General features: G+C 35.2%; 1 protein-coding gene across 4 annotated transcripts in view; it reads left to right on the top strand.

The window, feature by feature from the left end:
• CDC42BPA (CDC42 binding protein kinase alpha) overlaps positions 1-26,821 on the top strand; it is a 189,569-nt gene that overhangs the window by 123,719 nt on the left and 39,029 nt on the right. For all 4 annotated transcript variants that reach the window (XM_062571730.1, XM_062571729.1, XM_062571732.1 and 1 more), the window contains 7 exons: positions 2,991-3,238; positions 8,184-8,289; positions 10,016-10,140; positions 16,633-16,738; positions 17,329-17,477; positions 19,440-19,531; positions 22,129-22,205. In XM_062571730.1, coding sequence (XP_062427714.1) covers positions 2,991-3,238; positions 8,184-8,289; positions 10,016-10,140; positions 16,633-16,738; positions 17,329-17,477; positions 19,440-19,531; positions 22,129-22,205 — 903 coding nt within the window. The remainder of the gene's footprint in view (positions 1-2,990; positions 3,239-8,183; positions 8,290-10,015; positions 10,141-16,632; positions 16,739-17,328; positions 17,478-19,439; positions 19,532-22,128; positions 22,206-26,821) is intronic.

Below are 26,821 nucleotides of genomic sequence, written 5' to 3'. Positions count from 1 at the left end.
GATCTCCTGGATCTTGTTGCACCTGGATCTTGTTGCACCAGGAGGTTGTGGTTATGACAGTGTCAGAAGGCTCATAACCTGTTTACTTTACTAAACTTTGTTGTAAACCTTTGGAGTTATATTCAGGCAGCCAAAATTCTGCCTAAATCCCAGTACTTTGTGTTTCTTAACTGCTGGATTTAGGCATTCAGAGGCATGCAGACAGTGACAAACACTGGCTCAGGGATGCAGGTGGAATTTAGATTGCATAGGCAAGGGGCTTACTTTTTTAATGCAAGAAATATCACCAACATTTTATCTTTTTTCTGTTGTTAGGTATTTTCAGTATGTTCATATGACTGGATTTCAAAATAAGCATATTCTTCCAGGTGTTTCTGGACTGTAGAGGAACAATTAGGTGTACAGGAAAGGTGTTGGGAGAGTCTGTTTTAGGGGAACTAGGCAATTTGGGGTGTTAATTTGTATGGTAGTGTTAATTTTTCATTAAATCTTTTATAAGCTTATTTTGCAAGCAATTTTGGAATAAATTCTGTATGTTACATTTAGGTAGCATGTTAAAATAAATTTCTGAACTCTTTCCTTCCTATCTGAGCAACAAGAGATTATTCAGTTGAGAGTAAGAATATAGTAATCCAAATATTAATAAGGAAGATTCTGACTTTCTTGACATGCTGCACTTGGCAAATATTTATATCATAAAAACTTCATGCTATTAGAGTCACTCTCCTAAGAAAGATACTTCATATACTTCATATTTTTACCAAGGGATACTGTTACTGTTTGTAAAGTGCAGCATATGAGGCTTGGAGCAGACCAAAATACCACTTGTTACCAAAGACTGATCTCATTAAAGCTGAGTCAGAAGTCTTCCAAAAACTTCAATGGTATGTTCAGTTAGGATTAGATTGCTTAAATAGTAAGTTTTTCCATGCTGTTTCCTCTGTGATTGCAGATCATAGCATTGCTCTATTTAGTGGTTGTTATACTTTATTCTTCGAGTGCAAAATTTGATGGCCTTTAGTGCAGCAATTACAATATCCATAGTATGTGATAATACATTTCAGTACACATAATAATATTTATAACATCACTGTCATTCTGGATTATTCAGCTTCACAATTGCTTAATGACAGAGCTACTATGTGGAGGTTTTTTTGCACATGGAAGAGAGATTGGGAAAGAGGGAGGGAAAAATTCCCCTGTGAAGTTAGAACATCTGCATAGCTGTGTGCCAAGAGATGCATTATGTTTCAGCTGCATCATTTGTCCACTTGAAGCAGGCATGTATGAAGATACTTATTTACAGTTCATATTCAGACCAATTCAAAACATACTTTGTTTACTATATTACTGCTGTTCTCTAAGCCACTGTACAGTACCACCCCCCTCTCTCTTCTACTCCAGCATCTGTTTATAATGTTAATGATGTCTTGCTATAATGGTGAAATACAGTTAAACAACTTATGTATCTGACAGATGATGTTGCAAAACTCGAAATTTTTCCCTGCTCCAAAGTCCTATGCATGTAGACAAGTCACACAGTGACAGACAAAGTCGGTGGTTAACTACCTCTGTGTGAAAGAAAATTCCTATACCTTTTTTTAAAAAAAATCTCTTCTTCAAACTGTCTCCTCTTAGGGTGGCATCTCCTTTCTGATTTACTGTTCTGTGTCCTAAGGGCAGGATTTTACTCTTGTTTAAGGAGTCAAAACAGAAGCTCATTTTGATGAGACTGAGTTAGAGAAAGCAGTGAGGGAGTAGTAAATACCTAGCTCACACATTAGGGGCTGGTTGTGGTCTCCTGCTGGCCCTAGCAGGAAGGCCTCGGTTTCTCACAGAAGTCGATGTGGCAGAAATTCAGAGTGTCTGAACATTCTGCAGTGACACTCAGCTCTTAAAGTTTGTTCCTACATCAGCAAAAGAAAGCTACTCAAACCCACAATTAATTAAGAGTGACTGAGAGGATTGTAATACCTCATGATAAGAATGTCGGTATAATCAACTAAATATCTTAGCTCCTTGTAAAGATGTGAGACAGTCACCATAAAGTTGTAGGTTTTTGAGTTACTTGCTCTTTCTTAAAGCATAGTACTTTTATTAAGTAATTTTCTTTATTTCTTTAGATCAACTTAATTACTAAAAACACACAGACACACACACACACACACACACAGGCAGGCACACAGAGAAAAGAATCCAAATGAAGTTACACACGTGTTTACGTTAAAAAGTATTTCCATACTTGGATTTCAGTACATGTCATACTAATATCTCATTTTGAACCTGATCTTGCTCCTCCTCTATGTTATGGCAGGACATTGAGTTTAGTGAGTGCAGCATTTGGTGCAAATGTATGTATCCTGAAGCAATGTGTAAAGACTATTGAAATACCAGAAGACCTCACTAAGAAAGCTATGCAGCTGCGAAAAGTGAAGTAATTACTCTTATTGTTTAAAGCTTGTTTTTGCTATTAACCCACTATGATGGAAATGGTCAGTTTAAATAAAGAGGTCAGGCTTCCATCCTGACTGATGCAGTTCATGTAGTGTTCTTGTGCCTGGATTTTGGCCTTCAGTTAAGTCTGTGCTTGCCTCTATATGGCATTTTCATAAATTATTTTTTCTTTGAAATATATTCACCGTATATCTTGATCCTTATTCTCCGTTCATGAAAGTCATTGATCCTGTTGCTGTTAAACAAACGAGTGAGAGCCTGAATATCTTATAGTTCTTCAAACCCTTTCTGACTGCATTTAAGGGGAGTCAGAAAGTGGCCTGTGATGTTCAAAGTGATGATGAAATTTACAGTGGCTTGGAAATTATTATTACATTTAAATCACAAAATGATAAAGTACAGTTCAGTTTTATGCTCTAACACACTTCCAAAAATGTAATGGGATTATTTTCTAAATGTACACTTTGAATAATGAGTTTTTGTTAAGCATCTGCTTCAGAATTCTTGAGCACTAACCTGGAGCTGTTTGTTTTTAGCAAAAGCAGATTGGTCGCTCACCTGGAGTAAGCAGTATAGAACACCAGCAAGAAATCACTAAATTAAAGGCAGACCTGGAAAAGAAGAATGTTTTCTATGAAGAAGAACTATCTAAACGAGAAATAATGCATGCTAATGAAATAAAAAATCTAAAGAAAGAACTACGGGATGCAGAGAGCCAACAGCTTGCCCTCAAAAAAGAGATCATGATTTTGAAAGACAAGCTAGAAAAAACCAGAAGAGAAAAGTGAGTTATGGCATTTACCTTTAAGTTTGAACCTTTTTCAAGTTTGCCTGTATGTTTCCAAACACACTATCACTTCCAGAATTACAGTACAGACAGGTGTGTGTTGGCTGATTTAATGCCATGGTTGAATATAAAGTAGCTGAAGTCTGTACACTTGTCACCTTTGAAAACAGAAAAAAAACCCCACTGAACTCTGATCTGAAAGTTAATTTTGCACCCGAATTCTTGCACTGGCTGACTGCTCCTAGTATGTAACTTGAATCGCAGGCTTGTAATTTAGGGTAAGTTGACTCCTGAAGCTTATGCTGAAGTTTTAAGTAGTTTTTTTTGGCATTTTTTCTATTTAGTATTTTCATCTTTTGATGCAAAACTAATGTGTTAGAGGTCAAGTATTGCTTACATTTCTACCAGCACAGGAACAGTTACTTAATGCAGACTAAGGCTAATCCATGCTGGGTTCCATCCAGTGTTAACATCAGTCATCAGACTAATAGGCATAAGCTTCTTTATCTCTTCTGACATCTCATTTGTCAGAGACCTGATCTCTTCTTTCCCACGTGGTGGAGTTAATAACTGGCCTTGAGAATGTTCCTTGAGGCATTCTTCAATAAAAACAAATTTTCCTATTGGATAATGTGGTACTGCAAATAGTAAGAGTCATGACTTGAATATATTCATCACTTCCATTCATAAAAAAATTCAAAGTGCTGTATAGACACTGGTATAGATGCTTCTTTTTCCTGCTGTAGTAAGATGGGATGTTAGAAAATCCCTAAAGGAGAAGCTCTTATTCAAAGCTTAGCCAAGCTATAGTGAATCCTTGACTATAAGTTGTAAATAAAATAAAAGCATTAAAAAAAAATTGTGCAAATAGTTTGCCAGCTTCACTGGTAAAGTGTTTCCTGGGGAAAAAGTAGATCACATAGCTTAGAATGCAATAGGTGAACCATTTATTCTTAGAATGTAGCTATTCATACCTTGAACATATTTTCACAGTAAGTTGCTGCTTTGTTCTAGAATGCAAAGTAAAATTTTTATCAGCAATGTGTTTTCATTGTACCACAACTTGATGCTATTTCTAACCTGTGAGTTATAAATGCAGAAAAGATTACACTGTTTTGTAATACATAAAGATAATAGTACAGTATTTCTATTGCCACGTCAGTTAAGTAGCGTCTCAGAAGGAAGAACACTCTATAAAGAACCATTAATACCTCTTTCTGCAGGCTAAACTTTTCTTAAAGGTCATGCTTCCACATGCTGATCAGCCCACAATCCTCTTTCAGTTTTATCAGAACCATTCCACAATTGAATAGCTGCAAAAGTTATAACTGGATGTCTGACTTCAGTGAAATAACACATAGCTTAACAAAGTTGATTGGCTGTGTGCTAGCTATTCATAAACTTAGTTTCAGTCAAGTTTCCCTCTGTAAATAAAAGATGAACTGGATCCAAATCTAAAATGAATGGTGATTTAAGTATTTATTTCCATATGTATTTCAGGTGTGCTGGGTAAGAGAAAATTTTAACGCATGAACAGAAGTGTAGCATGTATCCAGAATCCAACTTCTGGCCCTTAACGGGAAAGGATTCAGCAACAGATGAGGTCGGATGTCCAAGCATAGAGAGAGATTAACAAAAGCCTGACCTTCAACTGGGTTTTGTTAAATAGTTACGCAGAATTTTGTAGCAAGTATTAGCACCCCACACAAATGCAAAGTCCATTGTTCAAACTATGAGTATTCATGATTTGCTACAGAGATTATTCAGATGATTCAGAGATTAGAAGGGAAGCTTAAAAATGAGGAATGGAAGAATTGGTATTGTTGCTTGATACATAGTATTTGGTGGCTTTCCTTAAAAGAACATTGATTTTTTTTGTTGTTGTTGTTTCTCCTTTCATGCATTGTTTTTGGCTTTTGTAATCAGATATACAAAGCTTTTTGTAAGTCTGGCAATACAGGGTTATTCAATGTAAGGGGTTGAGAAGGAAGCACCTGGAGGCTTTATGCTGAATCAAGTGGAATTACTGCAACAATAGCTGTGGGGTGGGGTTGAATCATATACAGTTTGGGAAGAAAAAAATCTTAAATCTAAAAGGATCTTTCATGCGTATCTTTTTAAAAAATGACTTTTACTTCATTCTGCAGCTGCACTGCTTTATAAGGGCTGTAATCTAGAGGAATTGCATAGGTTATTCAAGCAAGGGTCGATAAGAACTTTGTCAAAAAACTGTTCTGTGTGCACTTTTTTTTTTAATGTGCATTGTGGTGGCTTCTACTTCATTTTTGGAAGCAGGTATTTTTTCCATATTTTATTCAAATGTAAGCTTTCTTGCTTTTGTTAGTTCAACAACCTAAGTCAGCAAGGGAGAGAAACTACCTTTCTTTATGCAATCATAGCCCTCTGCTAAAGTCTGATAAGCTGCATACTCTTAAAACTGGGAATGTAGGGATGCAGTGTTAGGCCAGTGATCCATGTAGTATGATACTCCATTTCTTAGAATTATAGTAATCTAATATTTTAGGAAAAGGTGCAGGAAACTCTGTAAAATAAATTATATTTGTAGAAGTTTCCTCTAAGCCTGTCATTTAATGTTGGATTTATAAAGTACAGAGGTTTTGGAGATCTTTGCTTCAGGTCTACTTTTTTTTTTGTCTCAAAGTGGTAAGGTGAAATATTTTTCCATTTTCTACAGCTGCAGTAAAAGAGCTGGGTGACAAAGTGATACCACAAAGCTGTATTTCACATTGCTTACATATGGTTTGGTGCAGTTTTAGTGATAAGAAGAAATCTAGATCATGTATGATTTCTTGAACTTCAAGAGCAGGTAAATGGCTACATTTTAGATGGGAGAGGAAACTTGGTGGGAGAGGAGGATGCCAGGCTTCAAAGCAAGTATGTTATTTTGATCTTCCTGACTGCTGATTCCAAGGTATACGTATGGAAGCTGCCACAGTCCTGTGGGTTGCCAAATTGGCAATGATAGATTACATCCATATTCTCCTCTGTTTAAAATTTGTCTCCTTTCTTTATGTATTATAGTAATCTGACTGGGAATAGTGGAAATCACCATTTGAATTAAGAAGTTAAAAATATATTGGGGTCCTTTGCTGGTCTAAAGCTCCCTTAATCTGCCACTGCTATTGGCAGTGCTTTTAAGGCTACATAGAACCGTAGAGCTTTAGAAGAAGAAATTTTAGACAAATACAGAACAACAAAACCCTCTAGACATAACCATAAATATATAAAAGCTAAACAAAAGAAGTTAACCAAATGAATTAAAAATACTTTGTTCTACTGCCTGAGATGTTAGCTTTGAATCTGTGCCTTGCCAGCAGAAGCAAGACCTGTTGTTAATTCCCCTGGCAGCCAATACTTTTATCTTTTTCTGCCTTTTCCCTAGCTGGCTCATCATATGCGTGGAATTTCTTAGTATAGAGAAGGAGTGGTGGTGGATTTCAAACTTGGAGCTTAAACAGTAACTATAGCACTGTACTTAACAAGCATGTAGCATTATGTTTCAAAGGAAGCCTGGCAACATAGGATTTCACCATGAGTCTAACATGCTGTACTGGATTTCAAAGAGCAGTGGAAGCCCTAAATGAATTTCAAATTAGGAATAGGAAATTCAAACCAGCATTACCCTTAGCTGGGTTAATTGTAGCCACTGACACTTCGCAGCTTTTAAGGGCGTTCCTGCAATTTGACAGTTGTGGTAGTTCTACATTTCAGAAACAGGTGAGGATTTAATTTCTCTCTGACACAATATGAAATTCTGCAAAATCAGTTGCAGTGTTCAAGACAAAATTCCCCTGGATTTTATTTGTATTGAGTTCACTGTTTTACTGGGCACTTTTCAAACCTCTTAGTGACTGGACAATGCTATTTACTGCATTCATGTTTTTGTGCCTATGGTATTTATAGTACAGTTTCGTCGAGCTGCTGAGGAACTGTGTACTGCTTATCTGTCACAGTGAATACAGGAAGCCACAAAATCATCTTTCTGTAACTGCAACTAGAGTGACTCTAGAAAGAGTGGATCTGAGGTGGGAGTTACGAGTCTACAACATTGGAGTACACATCTTTAAGAAAATGACAGTGTTTTTGGCAAACAGAGGATCTGTAGTTTCATTTATTTTCAGATTCTCATGTTCATTGGACAAGATTAAAGTTGATGTTAAACAGAATCAAAGTCAAGTGTTCTTGTGTACTGAATGAAACCCACAAAAGAAGGGAAGGGTTAGAGGAAACAGCTAGTTTGAAACTCCTTTTCAGAAAGAGCGATCCAAACACACAAATCTGGTGATACTACAAGTGTATAGGTTATCCATCCACTTCTTACTGATAGTAGGCAAACGATAACCGAATTAACTGTTCACATTTGTCCTCTGGCTGTGCTGAATTGCCCACAGATAACTGCAAATTTAAACTTTTCTCATCAGTGATTCAGTCCCCAGTGTTTTAATTTAACTTTTGTGTGTTCTCGTTTTATATGGGGTCGTGTTTGCAGGTCATTCTACGTGCAGCCTGGAACTGCAGAACTGTATAAGAGTTAAAATAACATTTTATTGAACTTCCAGAGAACTTACCATGAATGTCTCGGAATATGCTGTGCTCTCTTTGCCCTGCAAATTTACAACTTTTCAATAGAAAGAATAAAGTAGGTATAAGTGGATTGATAAACATTAGCTCAGTGGAGTTTTATTAATTCAATAGTGAAAGAAAGATAATTGTCTAATGATAAAATTCAACAGACTGTCTTACTGTCCTAAAATGGGAGTATAACACATTCTTTACTTACTTTTAATAGACTGAGAGATTAACAATATAGTACTTCTCTTTCAGCTACAGTGTGCATCAATCTGTATGTATTAAGTAAATAATACGGGGGGTTGTTTTCAGAATAGGAAACCTTTTAATTGTGCTTCATTTTATTTCTTAGCCAAAGTGAAAGAGAAGAATTTGAAACAGAATTCAAACAGAAATACGAACGAGAAAAGATTCTGCTAACAGAGGAAAACAAAAAACTTTCAAATGAACTTGATAAGGTGAGTGATGATTAGCTGGGTCTTAATTATATAAGAATGCTATGTAGAGCTATTATGGTCTGTAAATAACTCTTAATTGGCAGCAGAATTTAATAATATGCAGGAAATTTTGATTGAAGTTTGATTAAGTAGAGAATTGCATTAACTGATCTTTTGCATGTATGTACATGCATCTGAATTTGAGAATATGTGCACACTTATATGTGCGTGTGTGTGTATATATATATATATGTGAGAATTCAGTTTTGTGGTTTTGTAGTTTGATAAGATACTGTCAAGAGTTCATCTTAAGACAAAGAGGGCTTGCATGTATGAGCCAAATATAAAAATATATAGTTAATGATGTGATTACATAGAATGTATTTGCATGTCAATTATTGTGAAATAGCAGGGCCCTTCATGCCCTGCATAGTGAGATTAAGTGTTGCTTTGAGATACTAAAAAAATAAAAATGATAAGGCAATTTAATTGAGGATTGTATTGAGCAAGGAATAAGTATGTTTCATGCTTTTAGGTTATCTTTTTATTGTTTATTTTGACAGATTATTCAGGTTCATTATGGATTGGCCATATCTTGCTATGCTTTTCTGTCCTTTAATGCATTATTTTTTTTTAACATATGATGAAAGTATAGTGTTCTCTAAAGTAAGGTTGTTTGCACGTCAATGTTCAAATTAAAGTATATTTTCATACCAGTATAAGATTTATATAAGCATAGTTCAAGAATAGTGAGAGACTAGTCAGTTTGACAGCTTTTCTGCTTTGTCTTTTTCTTTTTTTAATTTGCCTGGCTTTGTATTTGTCTTGTCAAATGACATTTAAGAAATAGACCTATTTGCATGATAAGCCTACTTACATGATAAATACACAGTGAAGTAGTCATATTACGAGTAAAAAGGGCAGACTAGATTAAAAATTGGTATTTTTGCATCATTTTGATTTGTTAATTTATTTCATTGCTAAAAGAAGCCTTTCATATGAGATTCATTCTCTTAAGCAGGCCTTCCTGAAAGGTCTGTCTGATCTCTGGTTGCCATTATGACTTTGTGAATAATTATTTAGCATAATGGAGGTTTAGTCCCCAATACCGACTCAGGTTAGCTCGTGCTTTTGTCTTGCAGAATGTGCATGTATGAATGACAGCTTTGTGAATGCAAGTGAGGTTAATTGCTAGGTATGCTATATTGTACTTTCAGATGTGCATTTAATTTCATATCCCTGTCTGCAATGACTAAAATGAAAAATAGGGGAAGGTGAGACACCTGCAGGATCTCAGTACTGACACACAGCTGTATGTGTTAAGCCTCTCATTCTCCATGGTTACTGAAAAAAAAGGGAGAGATTTGGCTGCTTTATCTGAGATGTAAAAAATATTGTGCTCCTGCTTTGCACTTCTGATCTATATTTTTCAATACAGAGCATGTCTTCTCTATACTGTGCAACAAGGAAACCTGCTAAGAACTGTATAGTTATTTAGAGGCTAATTCTCAGGAAACTAATTTATTAGAGTAAAAATATATTCCAGTCCTTAAAAAAGGCCTTTCAGGACAACTAAGGCCATACATGAGAAGAAGAAATTCTGGTTTTTATTGTTAAATGGCATTTATTCTGGAGGGTGTACCAATTTTAATGCAGATGCCCCAAGTGTGCGTGTGACTTTGAGTCAATAAGAGGAAGAGGTCACAGGAAGTTATATATTTAACAAGCTGTTTAAATTCTCATTCAGCTCACAGCCATGTTTGAAAGGCTAAGTATGAACAACCGGCAGCTGGAAGAAGAGATGAGAGACCTGGCCGATAAAAAGGAGTCTGTGGCCCACTGGGAAGCCCAAATCACTGAGATCATCCAGTGGTGAGTCCTCAGCTCTAGTGTCATTGCAGAAGCCCTTGGTAAAAGACAGTATGTGGTCAAGCTGTTCTGAATTTTGCATTTACATGTGGCACTTGCAAGTGCTTACATACCCATCCAGGATTCTGCTATATTTTTGCCTGAGATTTTAATTATGTTCAAAGGTAGAAAACTGCGTTCCTCCTTAAGAGCAAAACTGTCTTTGCAAATACAGCTGTTTTAAGGGCCAAAGACTCCTAGGCTTTGGGTGCGGCTTGTGGCTTTGGAGGAATGCTGCAGGGAGTCATGTGCTGCTCTCACCCTGGGAAAAGCAGCGGCGGGCAGGATTTGTGTCTCATTGTTCGCCTCCTTCGTCTGCTCTGCATGTGGCAGAATAACACCCAGATAGTGCAACTTTTATGTGATTTCTACAAGGAGAACAGTGGAGACTAACACAATTCCAGTCAAGTAACATCAGCAACAATACTTTTGTTGAAGTTACACATTTTCTATGGAAACAGTCTGTATTTGGAGATTATTCAGACATATTCATTCAAGTCTCATATTAGCTAAATAATTTAACTTATTGCATCCAAGCAAAAATGGGAAACGTTTTTTAAAGAATCCTAGTCTGACGTTTTTCTGATGGCAGTATAATTTTGTTGTCCAAATATGGAGAAAGTTTGGCTTTTGAATAAAACTATTTGATGCCTATCAAGAAAAAGAGTCTGTACTCGGGGTTTCTGGAAGTGTTTTGAACAGTGTTTGCTACATAAAATTACGTAGCTCCAGTATGTGTTAGCAAGTCCGTAGCATCTCAGTACGTTCTATTCATAGTAGAGGTTAAAAATTTAAAATGGGCTAATTTGTGCATATTCCTTTTAAATCTTTTCTCTCATACAATTGTAAGTGTAATTGGCTGCCTGCGTCACTGAAATAAAAGAATACGTTGAGGTTGTTCCAAAAAGGAGATGATTTGTAGTTGATCAGAATGTTTTATTTATTCAGAAGAAAAAATCAAGATAACAAGAAAGAAAAGTCTGTTATTTCACATTCCATATTGTTGCTGGAGATTTTTTTGATTGCTTTAAGGAAATACTTATCTGTCTTAATGCACCAAGGTAACTAAACCCTGTTTTTTTTCACATTTACATGTAAAAGCACTCGTAAAACTTGGAAGTTCTGGAAAAAGCCAAGTCAGCCTTAGTTTTGGATTGTTTTACTTGACACTATGTAAAAATATACCAACAGCTATTAAGACAATTTATATGAGGGTGTAATATTTTAAGAATGTAGTATTGACGTGGTTCAGATATATGATAAAGTATCTTGCATATAATCAGACATGCCAGAGGGGGTAAAAGAAGCTTGGGATTGCGGTTTTTGTAATCTCTAAAAAACACTCAGTGAAAAAGGATCTGGAACGTGAAGTAATTTTCAGAACTAAAGAGACCACTTTTGCTGATCCTTTTCTTTTTCTTTTTTTTTTTTTTTATGACAGAGGATTAAAAAATCAAGATTCATGTTAAAAATGTGTTCTCAGCAAACATTAAAGAAACAAAAGCTGTAATCAAGGCAAACGTTTTTCTAATTGCTGTACGCATCTCATTTTTCTCCATAATTCTATCTGCCTATGTTAAATTTTGTTTAGCATTGTGAAGCCGTATCTTGTCTCAAATTCTCTTTTTTTTTTCAGTTTGTGTTTAAATTTTCTTTTTGATGCCCTGGTAATGTGGTAGTTCCATCAGCTATCCACTGAGTTCAGCACTGCATACTAAAACTAGGCCCTTATTTTGGGATTTCTTGCATTTGAACAAAGGGCAAGGGGCACTATATTAAGTATTTTAAACATCTGTAACAGTGACGAACACTGTAAAAGAAAAAGGAAACCAATCTTATTTAAGCAGTTACAAGACTCTTTTCTTAAGAAAAACATGGAATTGAAATCCACACCTGTTCACATCACATTTATGACACCTTAATTTTTTTTTTTTTTTTTTTTTTTTTTTTTTTAGTTTTTATAGAATGCAAGTAATTTTAATGGCTTATCACATTCCCCTTAGCCTTTCGCTGCTTCCTTATTGTGCTCTTTTGCATCTTACTTCTGGCAAATGTCCAAAACTTTTTTATTTTTGATACTGTTTTCCAAGAGACCATAAACATAACCAACTTTTTAATATGTAATTGAATCAAAATTTCACTGCAAATTCCGATGTGGTGGCAATAGACTCTCATGGATCATTCAGCCATAATGGCTGACAATTAGATTGACAAGCTTATATTATCCAAAATACTCATCATTCCTTGGCAAGAATAAGAAATATTGAGGCTTATATAGTCAGCTATAAATTTTCCTATGGCAGATGAGGAAGAGATTCATTGCGTATTAGGTTAATGCAGTCACTGAAAAAAATGAGTCCTTCAGCCATGGGTACTGTATTTCAGATTTGCTGCAGAAAGGAGGTCAGTGGAAATCTTTGGTAGTGGTTCCCAGAGTACTTGGCAAGAATCTTAAGTTATTAACCTCTCTGAGTGGGATACATTTAACCTAATTTTAGAATGGTCCTATGGTAGACAGCAAAGATAAATCAGGTGGCTAGTACTATAGAAGTCTCTGTTTCTGTCAGTTGTAAAGGAGGCTTGGACATCTAAATTGAATGAAGAATTCTGTATCATCATAGATGGATGAGGCAAACTCTACCTCATTTATCCATGCATAGACTGGACATCATGTTTCTGTTCAGGTGAGATGAGAAGCTGTAACTGTTGGTACTCAGAAGTTTCAGCTAATAGTCTCATTGTAATCTAGAGGTCTTTCCAGCCAACCGTAGTGTGGTTGATTTTTATTTTAATTACTGATTTTCTATAAAAAGAAAAATAACTTCTATGCTAAATCAAACCTTAGGAAGTCCCAAGGTAATTTGAAACCTGGTTGCTCTCAGAAGAAGCACACACAAATTGTGGGACAGACTTTAGTGTGTAATGATATGTCAAATAACTAGCAAAACTTCTGGAGAAATTCAAGTATAAGAAACTCAGAACTTGAAAATTTCTGAGATGCATTGTGTTTGAGTTAAAAATAATCAGAAGTTAATTATCTGTAAAATAGAGATTCTAGAGGTGTGGGGGAGATTTCAGGGTTTAGGAGCAGAAGGAAATATTGAGAATTTTGAGAAAGAATTTTATAATTTTGTTTTGGAGAAGGAGGGAGGAAAAATGAAGTTGGAGGTTTTAAACCTCCATGAAGACAGAAATTTGAAAGCTTTGAGAAACTACAACAGAATTGGGAGTCATAGGCCTCAGATTGTTCTGAGGTTTTTTAAATGAAGTGAGATGTAGCTTGGCATAGAGTCCAGGGGCTTCAAGACCCCTTTTTGTTAGCAAAAATCTCTAGTCTTCTGGGTTCCTTTTGTATTACAGAAATATTCCAGATGCTGAGGCTCAGGAAATCTGATTACACAGCAGCCTGACAAAGAAAATGTCAGGTATTTGTCAGTGGTTATTTGAAGTTTATCAGGATTTTGATCATTTTTCATGCAGTTTTGGGGGAGGAGGTGATAGATGGAAGGATTATAAATTTCTCAACAGCTCCAACTAAGAGCCAGCTTTTTAATCATACAGGAATTTGTACTGTGTATACACTATATACTCTCACTATAATTGCTCTATATCACTATAGTTCTATAGTTAATGAACTAACCTTCTAAGAGAGTTCAGTTATACATGAGAACAGAAGAGTTAACCTAATCTAAATTTTGAGGAAAGAAGCAAGTGTCTAAAGAACTTTCCTTTCTTAGGTCTTTTACTATGTTTATTAGGACTCTGCAAAGAGAAGCAAGGAATGAAACATTAGTAAGAGTAACTTTACCATTCTTACTTTATCTTTTAAAAGAAACCCTATCAACTAAAAACACCTAGCAAAATAATAACAAAACAAAAAGCTCCAAAAACTCCTGTGTTCATAGAATATTTTATCAACATATGTATGATTATCCAGAGAATGTTGCCATCTAGTGGATAACAAACCTTTATCAAAGTTGTACTAACTGTTTATATTTGTCATCTTTAATAGTCTGAGGGATTTGCTTGAAATACAGATTTTTTTAAAAAACAAACAAAACCCCCCTGCCTTTTATATATATATTTATCTTCTATATTGTACATGTTCTGTGAAACATCTCTGTGAGGTTTTGCATTTGCAGCTTTCCAGTACTCAGAGCTTGAAAATTCTGTGCTTTATGAAACAAATACCTGAAGTGATTCCTCATCTTCCATGAGGAAAGATATATATGCCATGATTGGATGCTTAGCATTTATAAGCTTTAATTGGAAATGTTTAAAAAGGTGCTGACTTATTTTTAATTTGACATTGCTGCTTTCTTCTGCAAAGATTGTATGTCATGAAAAATAGAGAAGATCAGAATAACGTTAAGTTTTCTTGATGTACAAAAACAGAAAAGATTTTAGAAATCACTTTCTCACCTTGAAAGCCTCACACTTTCTGTCTGTATTTATACTGTTTTCTTTTTATTATGCATTCCATTATATTCCTCCCAGTGCATTTTGTGCTAATTCTCACATCTTTCCTCTTTTCTAATTTTCATAGCAGTCTTATACTTTCAATATATTTGAGCATGTGACAAAACCATCTTTATCTGCCACTCAAAATGTGTTTCATCCAGAATGTTATGGGGGAAAAAAGTTTATATGATGCTTTTATTATGTTCTAGTATACCTTGGGGAAAAATATTGACTCATTCATATTAAAATTCTCATTTTCTTTAACAGAAACAGAACGTGGTTCTCTTCTACGTTTCTTCCCATCCCTTATAAACAGAAGGGAAAGACTGTAAAGCCCAAAATAAAATAAAAAAGCTTATTTTTTTATTTCAGATGGGTGTTTTGTGGCAATTTCTGTGGTGTTTGCATTAGCTTCCTCTATATTAAAGCATTTTTCCTTCTATAAATCTTAAAATTTGCGTAAGTCTTAAAACTCTATATCCAGACCTCACTGCAACTTGTAAATATTCAACCTATGGTATTTACGCCGTAATCTTGCCAAAGGACGGTATGACAGTGCCCTCCTGTGCCCATGGCAGTTCAGAGTTTGTGCTCTCTTGTCTTTACTGCCTCCTGATGACTACCTAGAAACCTTTATTGAAACGTTAAATTGTTTTTAGTAATGAACTGTGAACTTGGAAATTGTACCTTTTCTGTATTTACTATCTGCATGAGCCCTATAGCATCACTCAGATAAATTGTTTGGTATGCATTGAGGGAACATCCCTTTCTGCAGAGGTCATTAGGAGACAAATTCATCATTCAGTTCTGGAGAACTTGCTCACCTCTGGTCCAGTCTCCTCAGGATTAGTAGTAAGGAAGGATCAGGAGACAGGGAGAAGGTAATTTGCACAAAGCAGAAAAAACTGTACTCTTCCTTTCTTGGGAAAAGAATTTCAAATTATTCAAATTTCAAACTATTCAGGGACCATTACTTAGAGCACACCTGAAACGTTTCTGTGGTTAGAGTTGATAGAGGTAACTCTGACTTAAGCTGTGGTATGTTAGACTACTGTTCTCTCAGACCTGCTTGCCTATGACTTAGGCATTGCAAAACAGAATTTACTCTGCCATGGATAAGCTGAGTATATTCAGAGCCAGACATGTTAAAGTGATAGGAAATGTGCTTTTTTGCCCCCCCCCCCCTCTTTTTTTTTTTATTTTAAAGGTTTTCTCATAAGCTATTCAGTTTCCTTGAGGTTTTAGCAACTTTCTTTTCAATGTTAATGCCTGAGACAAAGTGAAAAAAGAATCTACTGCTGTGGTTAATCAAGGAAAGAATTTTCTTTTTAACTGATGATCAAAGAATCTGAAAAACAGACTTGCCTTTTCTTTGATGTGTTTACATTCAGAAAGCCTGTATTGATAGAAAGAAAGTTCACAGGATAAGAGAGCCTTACCTGGCTTACGCTGTTTAATAAGATTAGAATTAGATTCTCTTTAATTTAATCATTATTTCTTGAAATAATAGCAAAAATGTTTAATGAGTAGTTCTCATAGCCAACTGATTCAGTAGCAAGAGAGTTCTCAGAAAGAAAGTCACTAGTTCCAATGCTATTTGAGTGAGTTAATTATTATTGCATATAGCATTTGTTTTAATTTCTTCCCTGAAAGTAGATTTAAACCTAAAAGATTTCTTTGACACAATCTGAATTTCAAGTAGTTGATATTTATACTTAGGTAATACTTAGACATTATTACTTATTTAGCTATTTAGTTCCTTTTTCTTTATTCCTGGTCTTAGCCATGCATATTGTTTAATGGAACTCTGCAAAGCAGCAAAAGATTAGTTTTATATGGTTTTGTATTTCATTTTTTCTGTTCTCCTGGCTTTTTTGATTTTGATTTTGCATTCTGCTTTTTTCTGTTTCTAGTTACTGCTTTGTTAAAGAGAGTTCTGCTTTTTCTTTAAATTGTTTGGTTAAAATGCTTGCTTTCTTCTACCATACTGTTTAGGGTGAGTGATGAAAAAGATGCTCGAGGTTATCTTCAAGCCTTGGCCTCCAAAATGACGGAAGAACTAGAGGCCCTGAGGAACTCCAGTTTGGGTGCAAGAGCAACTGTAAGACTCCTAACTCCATCTCTCAGAAATTTTTTGGTTTGAATAAACAGTAATTTTGTAGTTTCAACTCCAGTGATAACTTGTCTGCAGGTTATTGTTACTGTTAACTCAAAAGTTAAATTTCCTTCCCCTTCTGAATAACTGAATAGCAAATTTTTATCAACTAATTTAACAAGTCAAGTGATTTTTATCTGTGATTTTAGTTAGGTAGCTACTTTAAAATCTTATATAGATTTGTTGAAAGGATACTTTACATCATGAAAACCTTGAAATCTTTGACAAAATGTGAACATTCTTGCATGAGTCTACATAACTGTCATTTGAATGAATGAACATCAAAACTAGAATTTAAAGTCTCTTTGCTTTGGAGACTATGACAGCATAAGACAGTCATCTTGCCTTTTATAACTTGAGTTTAAAAATTGTAACAATAATAATACTCGGGGATTTTTCGGTGTTTCAGAATTGATGAACTCTTATGTTGAAAACATAATAGACTGAAGAACGTAATTGTTGAAGTTGATTATATTCTTCATTTGCTGCCTTCTTTCCCTCTGCTCTTTATTCTTCCTCTTTTTATTCTTTATTAGGATATGCCCTGGAAGATGCGTCGCTTTGCAAAACTAGATATGTCAGCAAGGTTGGAACTACAGTCAGCTCTCGATGCTGAAATCCGAGCCAAACAGGCTATTCAAGATGAGTTGAATAAAGTCAAAGCTTCCTGTATCTCTACGGAGTGGTAAGACTGAATTGTTCTAAATGGTCATTGGCTATGACACTTTCTAGGGAGAGTCATCAAGCTACAATTCTAACTATCTTACCTGTCAAAAATGGATAATGAATGATATGTCAATTTCTTATATCCAAATGGGAAAAAAAGACCATATCTCTCTTTATTGTAAGATCAGTTGAAAAATTACTGTGAAAATTTGGAATCTGGAAGATCTGGAAGACTTTCAGGAGACACTTATCTTTAACAACACAATCTCGCCTAGTTGTAACAAGTTCAAATACAAGCAGAGTTTGTTTTTGTATCTTACAAAGTATTCTTTTCTGTTCTATTGATAGCTGTGCTGGGTTAGCTGATAAAAGTCAATTATTGCACACTGATTTGCAGAGTAATAAGATGTGCCTGTGTAAGATTATGAATTTTTATTCCTGAGTAGAGTAAATGGCTGAAGCGGGGGATTAGTAGCGAGAAATTTCATTTTTATGTCTCTAGCTTCAATCCAACTCAGGTCAGCAGTGCCCCAGAGTTAGTAGGAAGGAAATTTCTCAACACCTTATGAAAACAGGTTAAGTGGCATGAATCTTCTTTGTAACACCCACAGTTGAAACTAGCTCCTGTTGTTTACTTTGCTAGTTTTGACAGAAAAATCAAAGACAGAACATCTGCTTTTCTGTACCTACAAGAGAATCCTTCAAATCAGGATTTGAGACACATTTATGAATGAGCTTGCACTACTGCTAACCACTACATGTTCTGCTGAAAAAAGAAAGGCATGAATTTCTTCGGCTGCTATTCTGTTTCCTTTTACAAGTTCTTAACTCAATTTATTAAGCAAAGAGATTTTAATAGCTAAAATGCGAAAAGATCATCAAATGCAAAATACATTTTGGTTGCATACTTCTCATAATATGTGAAAATTTGAATTAAAATAAAGCATGGCAAATATGCCACGAGAAGAAAATTGGTCCATCAGTATACTAATAGTTACTGATAGTTACATTTCCAAATTATGAATACCATTGAGTTGGAGATGCAATGTTAGTTCTTTGAATTGGTGCAGGTTGAAGTAGGATTTCTGAACCTCCCCTTAAATTCATGTTCATTCTGTTCTCTTACAGTTTTCTCTATAAAAATAATTTTTACAGTAACATACCTGTCATGCTGCACAGTATCTAAGCACATAGATGGGCAGTACAAGGGGAGGAAAGGGCCCTTAGCAGAGAAGAGAATAGGATGCGAGAAAGGAATTTCAAATACAAGCAAAGTGATGAATTTCTCCTCTTACTTGTATTTGAGGAGCACTGACTTGTTTTGCATCTTTGGGAAATCAGCTGGACAGAGCTGACATTCCAGGATATTATCTGTAAAATGGGAATACCTTGTCCACCTTACATTAGTATTTTTCAGGCCAGAAGACATGGTAATGGGCAGCAGTGAGATCTGTTAAGAATAGACTAGGCAGTATTTGCTTTGATAGGCAAAGAGGGTACTGTGGAAATGCATACTAGTTGTACTTGTCTGCCATGGATCAGGAAGCATTGAAACAACTAACTGGAATAACTGAGAAGAAAAATAGTTCAACATAATCTATTAGTCTTGCGGACATGGTGAATTAACAAATTAAACATCTGCTTTCAAGTTTAAAAATACATGTGGTCTTTTTTTCTCATTCCCAGGTTACAGGCTCACACAGTTACTTAAAAATTAGAGACATGAGCCTACCAAAAGGGTAAACAGAAACAGTTAATTACTAATTCTGTTTCTTAAGATACCATATTAAACAGCTCCTAACAAATTTCTAAATTAATTCTTGCATTTGATGATGTCTTTCTTCATTTGACTTGCAACTCACTGGGCATTGATTTTAACTGAGTAGTAGTCCAAATAACATGCAGAGATGGGAAAAAAAGAGAGGCTTATATCACAGGTTCTCAGTATTTACATAGGGTTTTTGTTTGTATTCTTTTGAAGTAAATTGCAAGAATCTGAGAAGAAGAACATGGAACTGTTGACAGATATTGAAAGACTGAAAAAGGAGACAGAAGAGCTTAGATCAGAAAAGGGTATGGCAACTGATATCCAAGTAAATAAGAACATTTTTCACATTAGTGGGTACATCTTATCAATTAAATGTGTCATCTTGCAAGTGAAGTACAGGATATATGATACCAAGAGACTTTGGCATTCAAAGTGTGAGCACAAGTATGCATGGTAAGATGTACCCACAGCAGTTGTTTTTGCACTTCTAATAAGTACTTATAATATTCTTCAGTTTTGTTGATATACTTGAACCAGTAAGCTATTATCTGGATTGAAATTGCATTATTGCATTATTTTTATTTGCCATATGTACAGTGATTGACGGGAAAACTGTTAGAAATATAGAAGAATTTATAATTCTTTTTTTCCCCCTTTGTGATGGGAATGGCTAATCACTAATCAATGTGTTCTTCATTTATTAATATTTGGGCCTGTCTATGCTAAGAAAAGCAGCTATGGAAGCACTCATGGTTTCTGGAATGGCTTTACTGTGGCTTTGTGACCACTTAGTGACCAATGTGGTCATGTTTGCTTTGTTGTAGATGTGTAAGAGTATCTTCTAGAATTTCTGTTGCATCTGTCCGATAGTATTTAGCATTGCTGCTTGGAGGAGACTTTTTGGTAATTTTGAAATTAAAAAATCTTTGAGAAATGATTAATGATTTGGCTGATTCTTTTCAGTTCCTATGGTAGTTGTAATATTTGTATCCTACAGTTCATGAGGAAGAAGTCACTTTTCAAGCTAAACTGAATTACCGGATTTTCTAGGGAAACTGAACTCTGAAGTTCCAAAACTCTGGCAACAATTGCTGCATAATGATATTAAATATTGTTCAGCCTTTATAAGCTCATGCAGTGTCAATCAATAATGTATTGCAACTAAGATTCATATGCTATGTATAGTGCTCGTTGACTGGTGAAAGAATATAAGCCTATATGGAACATTCAGGAATGACTGGTGCTGATCAACTAATAAAATTTAGGGAATTACTGTTAGTTCGTCTTGATGCTTGGCACTGGTATCAGCATTATACTTACTTGAGTTCTTGTAGAGGAACTCTTGGTAGCATTTCCCTGATGATACTTTGTCATTTTTAGCTTTCATTTATAGATTCTTGAAATGCCTTAAATATTATGGATGGTTACAATCTGTTAAGTATTTGTAATTAATGTTTTACCATGGTTTTTTTCCAGTGTTAAAACTTTGTTTTTGTGGAAATAGAGATAAATATATATGATTCAAGGAAAAGTTAATTATTTTGCTTTTGCCAGAAGTAAATGAATACTATTCTATTGGAATTTTTAAAAGTATTTTGATAGAAACATACCTTAATCCAAAATCCTTATTGTTTTTAGACTAGATTGTTTCTTGTAAGTAGAAATAAATTAATATTTGAATGATGAACCATATACAGGATTCAAATGCAGTCAATGGACAGTGGCAGAGTAACTTCCTATGTATAGTAATTAATTTCTAGGAAGGGACTGTTTAGATTAGTATGTGCATCCTTTCCTCTTGGTAAATATACTCTGGAAAACTAGCAGGATGGAGAAAAACACAAAGAATGATTCTGTGAAATACAGAGTAAGTTGAGAATGAGTTTTAGTCTTCTAGTAGGTTTTTAGTGTATTTATATTTTTAAAAGGAAAAGGTTCTTTATAACTTTTCATCTTATTGGCTGTGGGGTTGTATTTAGAACAAGCAGGGCGGTATTGCCAGGTAAAGCAAGATACTGAAATACATATTAAAAAAAAAAAGAAAAAAAAAAAGAAAAAAAAGATGAGTTGTAATTGCATCAATCTTTTGAGCTGCAAACATTCCTGCAGCCTTTGGTCATTATAAGTATATGTTATACGTCCATATCGTTCAGGCAGCTAGGGTTTATATGCATATGTGATTAAATACACCCATGCTGGGATTTGAATTATGCTAAAAAAGATCAGACAAAACACGTTCAAATTACACTCAAGTTACACCAACCTCTGTGGCCTCGGAGGATGCAGGGTTGCTGTTCTGCTCGCTGGCTGCAAACCAGTCTTTGGTGTAGCAAGGCAGAAGCGTTTGAAGCTTTAACCAGGACTCTATTACACTAATGCATTCAGAAGTGGTGGTAGCAGATGAGCCTAGAGTATGGGTCAAGGAACCCAGATTACTTGCAAATTTGGCATGTTCCCCTAAGAGCCTGCCCTGTGTATTTTTGATGTTTGCTAAAGCTGTCTTCTTGCAGAAGACTAGCCGGAGGGTGATCAGGGCAGACACCTGCTGTGTTAGTGTACACACCTGTGTGTGATTCAGTGTGTGTTGTAAATGGACGTCAGCACGTGAGGAACCTGGCCCTTCTGTGTAATGGACACGCACATACCGAAAATAAAAGCTGCATCCACATCACGCTTCGTAGTTTGGAAGAGGTTAATTAGACATATGCTACTTGCTTAGTGGGTGTATATATATAAAAAAACAAAAACAAAACCAACTTTTATTCTGGAAAACAGACCAAATGTGGTAGTTCATTAAAAAGTAATGGCTCAGGTGAATACCCAAAGCCTGATTCAGCACGGCAAAGGTCCTCCATGAAAAGGTCACTTTTCTGTAGCGTAAAAACTTGCTGCTGTTTTCTAGGTGTAAAGCACCAAGACTCACAGAATTCTTTCTTGGCATTTTTGAATGCGCCTACCTCTGCTCTGGATCAATTTGAAGTAAGTGTACAGCAATTTAAATTTCTTGTTAGTGAATGGAATTTTTTATTCTTGCTGTTATATGCAGATTGTGGGCATAATTGCTTAGAGCTTGCTACTGTATTTTAATCACACTTTCCATCTGTATTTGTATATAACAATATGTGAAAATTGTTATTTACAGTGTTGAGTCTCTTCTCTTGAGTGCTAGTAATCACAGTGAATTCTCTTTAGAATCTTGTATACAGAATTTTTCCCAATTTCCTAATGAACATATAAAGCAGAAGTGTTCAAGCAACCTTACTCTTTGTTGAGGAAAATACTATGTATTGCAGATACTTGTGTAGTAAAAATGAAAATGTAAATAATCCTTGAATGCATTCCATAAGTCATAGATACTGTATATTTTTAAAGTTTTTTCATAATTTATTCATTTTACACAAAGATATATTAAGTCCAAGTAATTACTGTTCATTTCCTCTCCACAGATCCTATACAATAAAAAAATAGCACTGTTAAATTCTTCTGTCACTTTTGGACAAAATATTAATGTAGATAGAAAAGCTGGATATAAAAATTTAAAATTAAACTACACATTTTTCATATCTTCTCCTTTTAATAAAAAGTAAGCAATGCATCATTTTTCTCTTACAAAAGCAACTGGGATGAAATACTGGTCGTATTCAAATTGATTATCAAATTAAGACTGAATTCAGTGGGGATAAGACATCACCTTTAAAGTTACACATTAGCCTAAAATTTTGCCCTATTCATTCTGTTTTTTGGGGGTGATTATACAAGTTCATCATATGGATTTATGAAAAAACATAATCCCTGGTGGTGTTAAGCTTCCAAAATTAATTTACTTTTCATGGCATATTCACTAAATAATTGTTCTCTGATGAAATCTTCAGAACTAATTTTTTTTTTTTTTACTCATTTCTCTTACAAGTTATTTTTAAAATAAAGATCCTATTGGAATGTAGGAATGCTTTATTGAGTGAAGGGTGAAAAAACATTTGGTTTTATGTGGGTAGACAGTTAACACTTAATTGTCCCTGATAGAGGCAATTAATGAAAATTTTCTCGGAAGTAACTGTTACTGGTGCTAGTTATTTTCAATTCTTTATTTTTACTTCTTTTTTTTTTTACTGAACAGTTTTCTTTATCCATCTCTTTCTCTCCCTTTTTCTTTCTCTTTTTTTTTCCTGCTGTTTTCATTAAAATAGGATTCGTTTTCTTCCTCTTCATCCTCATTGATTGATTTTATGGATGACGTAAGTCTTCAACTTTCAAACCAGTAAATCCCTCAATAAAAGAGATCAGTTGATTGATTTGGGCTATTCAAACAGTAATGCAGTCAACTTAAAAATTCTGTAAGGGCAGGGAAGAAGAGAGATAGTTCTGTAATAGCTTATTTACATCTATCTGTATAGACAGATGTGCAATTTTAATTTAGTTGTTTTTCTTTTGGTGCGGATGATTTCTTAATTGCAAAAGGTTTTCTCTTATGTGGAGAAGCTGCTTGGGGCCTTATCTACTGATGTGGTCTCTAGAAAATGGTTCTAAAATCACTGACATGTTTATTTCATTTATTTTGTTGCTTCATGTTAATACTCTAGTTGCTACTTCATTAGATGTTTCCAGAACTTTTCTGGTCACTTCAGTGACCATATTTTCTTTGCATACAGTTGATTTCTGTGAACTCAAATAAATTATTGTTTCTTTTTTTATATTTAACATATGAATCATTGTAATCTCAATTATAACTGAAGTGACCTTCCTGATCTCTCTTTATTGTCATTTGAAACACTACTTTGTAATCAGGATGATGCTGAAATATTTACCTGGCTAATTGCATACTAAGGGAATTATGTTAAAAGCTGTAAATTGACTGCATTATATTTCTTCCAGACCCAAGTAGTAGGCATATATAATTACAAATATTTTAAAATCCAAATATGTATTATGCATCCTTTGTGGAGAACTGTCTGTAACAACTCTCTATGTATATTGTGTGTGTATGTTTGTGTGTGTTTGTATATATGTGTATACACATACACACACATCTATACATAAGTATTTGGTAGTATAGTATGGTCCCAGTTGCATTAAAATGCAGAATAATTAATTTTACTGTAGAAATGTCTGTTGTGAATGATGTGATAAAGTGGGTATAGTGTATGGGCTGTAGAGTACAGTTTTCTGTGTTGTTGACTTACTAATAAATAAATAACATTTATATCCCTTACTTGCATTAAAGAAGGGTCTGTATTGCCAGAATATTGTGAATAGTTAGTTCAGATCAGCAACTTCTTTCATATAAAGTTACTTTTAGAAATACGTGTTACTCTTTCCCAAGACCTATTAAATAGTAATAAACTGCATATATGGGAGTAATTGTTCATTTTCTATTTGGCAGAGGTAACTTATCCTAACTTTTCTTGTTTGCTATCTAATTAGTCTTGAAAGACATCAATAAATGCAAAATAAAACACTGCCCCTCATTTTTTTTTCTTTAAGAAGACCGCATGTTTTTTCACAAACAGCATTTTTGACAGTATCCTATTCTTCACCTAGGCAAGTGAAAAAATCTCCATGGCTGGGGTACATCCTTTAAGACATTCTTCTAGATTTGTCCACACAGATCAAATCTTTTCAAATGCCTGTCTTTCAGTCTTTGATGAAATTCCAGGTATTAACCTGTATGTTGTTGCATGTGTATAGCTTATACACACAGAATCAAATTTGGATTATTATCTTCAAATCGAGCCCAACAGGAGGGCTTCCCCCCTCCTCAGTTTCATTGGAGAAGAGCGTGTTTCTGGACCTGACTGGTAGAGGCTAGCCTCTCTCACCCAGAGAAAACTGCATGAAGAAAAGAGTTGAAAGACAAGAAGATATAAATAAGACTTTTGTAGTTACCTGATTTTATTTAGAAAGAAGATTAAAGCTGATGTCCCCATTTATAGGTGGAAGGAGGTATTTAATTACATTTTTGCACAGTCAGTTCTGCATCTTTCATTTATTAGACCATTATTGATTCATTTATAGTTTTGTAGTACACGGCTCTGAATTGCCAGAATTAATGGTTATTTATGTTTTAGATCATTAAGTAGGTCCAGTGTCAGTATATTAGGGAGAATTTGAACGAAACTAAGGGTCTTTTAAAAAGTGAACAGCCCTCCCTACCAGGTGTGACCTCCGTTCTCCATTCGGTGTCACTTTCTGACTATAGTTACCTTGAAGGGTAATGTTTCTTGTAACATCTCCCGTAAGAGCTGCGTCTGTTCTCAGTCAAGCCTGAGAAGTGTGAGAGTCCAGCACATTACGGCTAAGGAAGAATTAGGAGCCCTCGGGGTCGTGCAGCGCTGTAATACCGCAGGGGTTTCAGGAAGACCTCTCCAGGAATCACGAACCCAAAGGAAATATTGCTAACGGCCTGTGTGGTTTCTCCAGCCTCTCTACTTGATTCTGAAGTGACAGAGGGAGTATAAAATTAAGATGCAGTGCCCTTGCGTAGCACTCTTTGCAAGGTCTCTGAAGTCTACGTAATATAGATGTGTGAGCAGTGCTGGGTTTGGCCCACTATTACGTTTGAAGTTTGTTAGGGTGGGTAATGCCTTCTGTGTCTGCCATTCAGGTAATGTAGTTGTCGCTGTGAATGTGAATTCACATAGAACTCTGAATTATTGTAGTTAACTCCAATTGTGTCAACGGGAAAATGATAATTTCACAACTTCTGTGGAAGAAAAATAAAAAGGGACATCCAGCTGCCTCTGACAGTAGCCTGCAGATGCTGAGCAAGAGCAGTAGTAGCTCACTATGCGGATGGCTAACAGCCGCTTGTGGTTCCCGCTGTCCCTCCTCATGTCCTCAACATGGAGAGTATCCTTGGACAGTTCAACAGAGCTGGTGCCTGAATTCTCCTGGCTGGGAAAGGCCATGTGTCTAGAAATGATCCTTGTGTCTCCTGTGCATGCAGGAAGGCGCAAAGAGGAGCAGGAGTCAGTTCTGCTGCCCCTGGTTTCTGATTTTAGTGGGGAAGGAGAACACCTCCAGTGACTCAATAATAATTCAATTCCAGATCTTCACAGCTGTTTCTCCTGTGTTTCCCTGGCCATCTTGCCGTAACATCATTTAGATGTTAAGTTTCTTATGTCCGTGAGGAAGCGTCTTATAATGGAAGTGTTAGGTTTTTTGCAAGGCTTAGCCTTGTGTATCTCTCTACTTTTTGGAAGCAATCAACTTGTTTTATTTAAAATTGAATTTATGATTATTTAATAACAATAAAATGGAATCTACTATTTCTCTAACAAAATCTTTCTCACTTGTTAGAAAAGATTGTTTCCCCCTGTTATTAATACATTATGAATTAAAAATAGCTTTCTTAAATCCTCCTGTACATTTGCCCTGATGCACATTCCTTGGGGGCTTTTGTTAGACTAAACAAATGTGAACTTTGTAAATAACCACAGAATAAATCATGCTCTGAACTGCCACTATTAAATACTAAACGGAGTACTTACTCTCAGTGGTCTGTAGTGAGAGCCCTGACTGTAGTTGTACATTCATAATTCTTTAAGCTTAGAATAATTCTAGTTCTTAATGATATTTTAAAATGAATATATTAAGAG

Source organism: Rhea pennata, chromosome 3 (assembly GCF_028389875.1).
Source record: "Rhea pennata isolate bPtePen1 chromosome 3, bPtePen1.pri, whole genome shotgun sequence".
NCBI lineage: Eukaryota > Metazoa > Chordata > Aves > Rheiformes > Rheidae > Rhea > Rhea pennata.
Note: the sequence above shows the minus strand (reverse complement) of the source record. Positions and strands in the feature narration are given on the sequence as shown.